This window comes from Chiloscyllium plagiosum, chromosome 42 (assembly GCF_004010195.1).
Source record: "Chiloscyllium plagiosum isolate BGI_BamShark_2017 chromosome 42, ASM401019v2, whole genome shotgun sequence".
Taxonomy (NCBI): domain Eukaryota; kingdom Metazoa; phylum Chordata; class Chondrichthyes; order Orectolobiformes; family Hemiscylliidae; genus Chiloscyllium; species Chiloscyllium plagiosum.
This window is the reverse complement of record NC_057751.1, coordinates 8672558-8679878: the sequence shown is the minus strand read 5'-3', so window position 1 is coordinate 8679878 and position 7321 is coordinate 8672558. Positions and strand designations below refer to the sequence as shown.

The following is a 7321-nucleotide window of genomic DNA, read 5'->3' as shown; positions in this document are numbered from 1 at the left end:
CTCTTTCTCTCTCTTTCTCTCTCTCTTACTCTCTCTTACTCTCTCTTACTCTCTCTTACTCTCTCTTACTCTCTCTTACTCTCTCTTACTCTCTCTTACTCTCTCTTACTCTCTCTTACTCTCTCTTACTCTCTCTTACTCTCTCTTACTCTCTCTTACTCTCTCTTACTCTCTCTTACTCTCTCTTACTCTCTCTTACTCTCTCTTACTCTCTCTTACTCTCTCTTACTCTCTCTTACTCTCTCTTACTCTCTCTTACTCTCTCTTACTCTCTCTTACTCTCTCTTACTCTCTCTTACTCTCTCTTACTCTCTCTTACTCTCTCTTACTCTCTCTTACTCTCTCTTACTCTCTCTTACTCTCTCTTACTCTCTCTTACTCTCTCTTACTCTCTCTTACTCTCTTTCTCTCTCTTTCTCTCTCTCTTACTCTCTCTTACTCTCTCTTACTCTCTCATGCTTTTCAAAGACAACATCATCCAACTATGCCAAGACAATAAACCTCTAAACTTGGAATCTGTTTAGCTTAATAGTTCAAACCTACCAAGGCATGCTGCAAAGCTGAGGACAGATCAGCAGGTAGAACCTAGTCTGAGGAGATCAAACCATGGAGAGGAAAACACTCTGAAGGGATTTGCTGAACACAGCAGTGAACAAGTTGACTCCGGGCAATGCGACCCAAAATCCAGAGAGAAGAAAATGAGCTTGTATGTCTTTTACAAATTTGGTTTCTTAAAACTTTCAGAAGCATGTTTCGCTTGTCTAAGCGGGTTCAGTGTACTGTTACTGCCAAAATGTTTGTCATTTTGCAAAACCAGTTTGAGTTTGATGAAGACAGAGCCGCCTTATTTCCCCAAAAAACTCAGAGTTATGTCATTGTTGTCTCTCTTGAGTGCCATTTTATAAAGCCATTTCATTCCAAGAAAGGATTATAGAACTGTCACTTTGAATCAAGAGTTGTCATGAAGTCAAAGGTAAAATCTTTCCAGCTCTTGCATGTGAAGTAAAAATATCATCCATTGAAGCACCTTTGTTCACTATCTTGTCTCAGAAAATGTTCACATTGCCTTGGACTTAATGCACATGGCACTTTTTTTTACCTTCTATGTATGAATCGCTGAAAAGGAGTTTTCCTGGACTTTGTACCTGTACAGTTTGCTGCACTTGGTTTCATTTGAAAAGTGTTTAATGCCCATCAGAAATGAGGTGGCACAACATTTTAGAACATGTAATTGGGAAGATAAACCAACATTCACTAAATAAAGCAGAGCGACAGGTACGTCACTTTTCAGTTGAACCTGTGCGAAATTGAGGGATTACCAAGATCGTTGAGGGTCTGTGCAATTTTTCTTCAAGTGACTGAATATGTCTTAGATACAGTCCATTCCTGACAAGATAATCAATCTTGGTGATCCATTTTAACGATAATGAAGCCTTATTCTGAACCTACCTCAACTTCTCAAAGATGGTCAGCATTGTGTGCGCGAGTGAATGAGAAAACATTTGGGGATGGTAGTGATGATGGATGAACAGAATTGGAATGGCAAGTAGCAAATTTCTGTCGAGCTGTGGAATTGGTGGTGTGCCCCTCTGGGAAACCTCTTGTCAGTTCTGGAGTCACTTGATCACACAGGATCACCGTAATCACCAACCGAATAAGCTTGAGGTTTCAAACCCGGTGCATGGTGTGTCTCACCATGAGGTGCATTGGCATCGGTGCAACAGCAGCACAGAATCGTTCTCCCTCTCCCATTGAGATCCCAGCACTTGTTCTCTGTTCCATGATCTGGCTGGGTGGAAAATAATTTCCATTCACAATCTCGATCAGACTTGGAGATCTTGAAGGTCTCCCTGGACCCGACAGGAATGCGTACTACGTGCTTTTGCCCCTCTGCACTGTGGCTGGAGCTCAGGGGAGGGTGAAGTGATGCCTTTTTCCTGTGACAGCATTGACCCTTCAAGATGCTTTGAAATGCCTTCCTAAATTCTTTGTTTGAAGCTGGGTATATGATGGGGTTAATGCAGCTGTTGAAATAGCCAAGCCAAAATGTTATTTTGAAGATGGTCTCTGGGGCTTTATACTTCGGGAAGAAAGAACCTGTGGGAGTAAAAGAAAAAAAAACATGATTTAAGGTGTGTACTTGCACTGACATCAGGTTGAATTTAAATCAATGATTCATTGGAGGAGGATTAATTTAGTCCAGTTTGAAAATGACAATGAAGAAATTACATGACACGATCCCCAATAATGGATTTGTAAGTGAAAGCTTGTGTTTAAATTGAAGCTAACTTTAATAAGGTGCTAGTCGAAATCCTCCACAAACTGCAAACAGTGGTCCACTAAGGTTGATATTTATGAATACAAAAGTAGGATTTAGCTGGGGCACTTGTGGGAAGGTAATTGAAGTCCTCTGTGCACCGCACCAATCATAAAAGTATTATCCTCCGAACTCATGCTCCGTGTGAGAGGAGTGGATTTGTGCTCAAGTGCAAAATGATAACAAATTTCTAACACGAGCAGTAAAGCTTGGAGTTTGAGCTATTGGAGGACCACAATGTCTCTGTCAAGTTAAATGCCTTTTGTTGGCAGTTTGAATCGGGAAACATGACAATTGCATGATTGTGGGTCCAGCTTATTTATCTTCCTTTTGAGGCTTCCTGTGCGAGAAAATGTGGACTGGGCTGAAATAGAGTATCAGTCCTCCAAATCAAGATCATCCAACAGCACTTGAGTGGTGCTGGGCAGTGATCCCCATTTGTTGTTCCACAGGTAAATAAACAAGACTGACCAGAAATAGCAAGTTGCTCTTGGAATGTTCTACATGAAACATAGTTTGCAGAAGCAAAATGTTACACAGTATTGCATTGAACATTTGAAGTGCAAACAATCTACTTTGATTTCCTTGCCTTGGTGCTTTTTAAGTGCATTTGTTCTTCGGATAGGTTGATACGCGTCATGCTATGCTTATGCTCTGTTTTTATCACTGCTGGGGAACACAGACCTCACCGTCATCCATATGGCTGGAGTTACCTCGAGGCCCGACTGGGTAGGAACAACAGCTTCAGGGAATTGTCCAGGTAAAAGGCACATACCCTGCTAAAACGTTTGGTCCCTGATGTATTAGTCTGGAACTTTGGCTAAACAGACCATCCTTCAAACTGGCAACACCTTCAGCCATTGCTTGGCTGTGATCTGCTTCTGTGAGGTGGGATGTCTGCAGGTTTCTCGCATCATTTTGAAGTGGCATTGCTGCTAAAGACAGTCATGGAAAGTTGGGTTTCAATTCAGGGGGCCACTGGCACATGTAATGGAGAAACAGGAAGGTTTGGTGTTGGGCTTCACAGAAGACCTGCTGTGACTAGTGTCTCAGTGAATGATATAACTTGGGTTTTGAACTCTCAGTCGCTGGGTGGGGTGGAAGAGGTCATATTTGGGCAGATGAAATTTGAAAAAAAAAGTGTGGCTTCACAGGTCATTTTGTTGTCGTCTTCCACTTGTGTTGTCATTGAAAGTTTTCACGGTGAGTTCAGTTGAATGCTGGTTTTTTTTTAAGAGTACCTTCATCCACTCTGCAAATAGATGAGTCTGTAGCAGGGGAGATTTCAAATGCTGGAGGAAGGAAAAACACAGCAGGAGAAGCAACGGGTTGATGTTAAAACTTTTCTGTCTGTGATTGCCAAGTTCAAACAGCAACTTTGTGTTCAGAGGTATTGCATAAGTAAGATAATACAAGATCCTATGAAGCTTGGAATACAATTGATTTTATGTGCATTTATCTGATCTTGCTATTCATCTTAAATAGACAGCAGGCACTTGAACCACTGGCACTCTCTTACCATTGGAGACTATTTCTCCAATGTGTGTTTGATAAGTAAATCATTATGATCTCAAGGTTCTTTGGACAAACAGATGAAAACATTTTTTCTTGTTGCCTGTCACGATTAATGTGATTTCAGAGTATGTGATTTCACTTAGATGAAAAGGGTACCACTGCTTTTAAAAAATATATATAAATTGAGTTTTATATATATATAAATATATAAGTGTGACATAGATGTGAGATGGAATGTGAGACACTTAACTTTGAAATGTGTGAACTGAAAGAAGAATCTCCACTGTCTTCATGGAGACAATGTCAGGCCAGGATCAGGAGTTGTCATTGTGATCAGAGCTTTGGTGTGGAAGGCTCCAGACAAGTACAGTTCAGTGTACTTTTTGATTCTTGATTAATAGGTTATAAAAGTAGACTCCCAGCAGAAATTGTAAAATGGATATTTCTTTTTGTATGTCAAGGCCAGGAACATGCGCTTTAAGTGATGGAATGATTCAGATGTCTCATTCCTTCAAGACATTTATGTTCAAGGTTGGTAACCCCATTCCATACTTCTGTCTCCTCTTCAAGATAAGAGTAGCCCCTGTTTATAATCGAGGTGATCAGGCTATTTCGTAAATGGTCTTGTATGTCATGACAAATGACATCACAATTGTGATAAATGTAGCCTATAATTCTATACGTGAGTAAAGAACTGGCCCAATGCTCAGAGGCATATCAAACAAGACCATTCAGGCTCTGATCTCCAGCATCTGCAGACCTCACTTTCTCCTTGTATGTCATGACAAATGACATTACAATTGTGATAAATGTAGCCTATAATTCTATACGTGAGTAAAGAACTGGCCCAATGCTCAGAGGCATATCAAACAAGACCATTCAGCCCAACAGATCAGTAGCAGTATTCATGTATCATATTAAGTTCCTCCTATCCGTACTTCACTTCATCTACCAATGTATCTGTTCCGTACTCTCTCAAGTATTGAGCTTTCCCTCGCATGCATTTGTACTATTTGACCGAAACACTCGAGTAGCACATTATCTGAGTAGTTATAGATAAACATGGATCAATAAAGACTACTGACTTGGCAACTGAACGGTCCTAAATGAAGCAGCTTTTATGTGAATGCTTCCAAAGAACATCTTAAAATCAAAGGTGTTTTGTCATTTTTGTTGTATTGCACAAGATCGGTTATTATGAGCCTGAAACTCCTTTGTTCTGTGATGGATGCAAGAGGCACATAATTTCAGTACATTGTGCAGTTTGCTGTCAAGCAGAATGAAAGCACTCGTACAATGTTATAATCAACTGTACTGTGGTTCTTGCAGAATGCAAAGTCACAATTCGATCTCCCTGAAATAGAAAAAGGACTAATCAGAGTTATAGAAAACAAGAAGGATATGAGTAATCAAAACTCCATTTGCCTCAATTGAAGGGAGACATCAAAATGTAGGCACTTTTCAGGCAATTAGATAGTCATAGAAAGTTAGTGATTTTTGAGAGGATTTGTAGCTCAGGTTGATAAGTATGTAAGTTCGCTCACTGAGTTAGAAGAGCTGTTTTCATCACTATACAGGGTAAAATCATCGATGAGAGTCTCCGGTGAAGTGCTGGTGGCATGTCCTCCCTTTCTATTTATAGGTCTTGTTTTCTTAACCCGTGTGATGTCACATCCGGCTCCTTTTTTCAAGAGGAGGTAGATGGGGTCGAAATCGATGAGTTTATTGATGGAGTTCTGGTTAGAATGTCATGCCTCTAAGAATTCTCATGCATGGCTTTGTTTTGCCTGTCTGAGGATGTGTGTGTTCTCCCAGTCAAAGTGGTGTCCTTCTTTGTATGTGTAGAAACTAATGATAGTGGGTCATGTCTTTCGGTGGCCAGTTGGTGTTTGTGTATCCTGGTGGCAAGTTTCCTGCTTGTTTGTCCATTGTAGTGTTTTTTTTTACTGTTCTTGCATGGTATCTTGTAAGTGTTAGTTTTGCTGGTTGTTTCTAATGCATCCTTTAATTTCATTAGTCGCTGTTAAGTGTGGATAGATTTGTGGGCTACCATGATGCCAAGTGGTCTGACTAGTCTGGGAGTCGTTTCTGATGCATCTTGGATGTAAGGTAATATGGCTGTAGTTTTTGGTTGCATTGTGTCTGCCTGTTTGGGAGTGTTCCTGAGGAGCTGGTGGATTGTGTTTATCGGATATCTGTTTCTCCATGCCCTCCAGTTTTGGATATCCCTCCTCTTGAGAAAAGACCTTGGCTGTTCACCTGATCCATGCCTCTGATGATTTTATAAACCCTGTGCTCCGGAGAAAGGCATACCAGCCTATCCAGTCTCCCCTTGTAACTCAAACCCTCTAATCCCAGTAACATCCTGGTAAATCTCTTCTACATCCTTGACAATTTAATAACATCCTTCCTATAGCAGGGCAACCACAATCGTATGTAGTACTCCAAATCTGACCTTTGCAATGTTTTGTAATGCTGTAACATGATCTCCCAACTTCTTTATTCAGTGCTTTGACTGACTAAGGCAAGGGTGCCAAATGCATTCTTCACCACACTGTCTACATGCGATGCCACTTTCAAGGAACTATGTACCTGCAGCTCCCCCCCCCCCCCCACCCTCCGGTCTCTCTGATAACACTACCATTAACAGTGTAAGTCCTACCCAGCTTTGTCTGACCAAAATGCCACACCTCAGATGTCACTGAATTAAAGTCCATCTGCCATTCCTTGACCCATAGGCATGGTTGATCAAGATCCCATTGTCCTCTTACATAACCTCCTTCGGTGTCCACTGCACTACTAAGTTTGGTGTCATCTGCAAAATTTGTGACCATGCCTCTCCTATATTCTCATCTGAAAAATTTATAACCATGCCTTACACTCGACAGGACTGAAGCTTTGTAATTCCCTTTGTAAAACTCTCCGTTGCTGCAACTTCACATCCTCATTTATGTTTAATTTCAAATAAAGTTTAAATTTATTTCCAAGACTGAGTGCCACTTGTACAGACAACTTATGTTCAAGGTGCTATACAAATTCAAGTTTTGATGCTGCAGCATCCCATTTATCAGAATTCAGTTTTAGGTGAAATGACCTCTGCATGAATTGTCTCAATCTTCTGTGAAGAGTGTGTGGGCATTATTTCAGTTCCCACTCACAATTCTGATCCAAGCTTCTGACAACAGTCTGTGATTTAACCAGGCTGTTGGTGACTTTATCTCATGTTTTCTTTTGGTCTGCATTTACTTCCATGCCCGTCAAAATTTTACAATTTTCGCCAGTTATTTTATATGCCTCCCTGGCTTTGCTCCCACCTCCTTTCTGAGTTACTTTTCAACCTCATAAATTACTGTGATACATGCACCTCTCTCTCATTGTGGCCTCTTGTGCATTCCCAATTACAATTTCTCTGTCTCTTTCTCTCTCTCTCTCTCTCTGTGTCTCTCTCTCGCTCTCTCTCTCTCTTTGTCTGTCTGTGTGTCTCTCTCT

General features: G+C 40.8%; 1 protein-coding gene and 1 long non-coding RNA gene across 2 annotated transcripts in view; one reads left to right on the top strand and one right to left on the bottom strand.

Moving 5' to 3' along the window:
• Positions 1 to 7321, top strand: part of LOC122543071 — a 109048-nt gene that overhangs the window by 14709 nt on the left and 87018 nt on the right. The window lies entirely within an intron of this gene.
• The window catches only part of LOC122543070 (alpha-1A adrenergic receptor-like), a 17758-nt gene continuing 10939 nt past the window's right edge, over positions 503 to 7321 (bottom strand). The window contains exon 2 of the mRNA XM_043681293.1: positions 503 to 2097. Within this exon, the coding sequence (XP_043537228.1) occupies positions 1625 to 2097 (473 nt within the window). The 3' untranslated portion in view covers positions 503 to 1624. The remainder of the gene's footprint in view (positions 2098 to 7321) is intronic.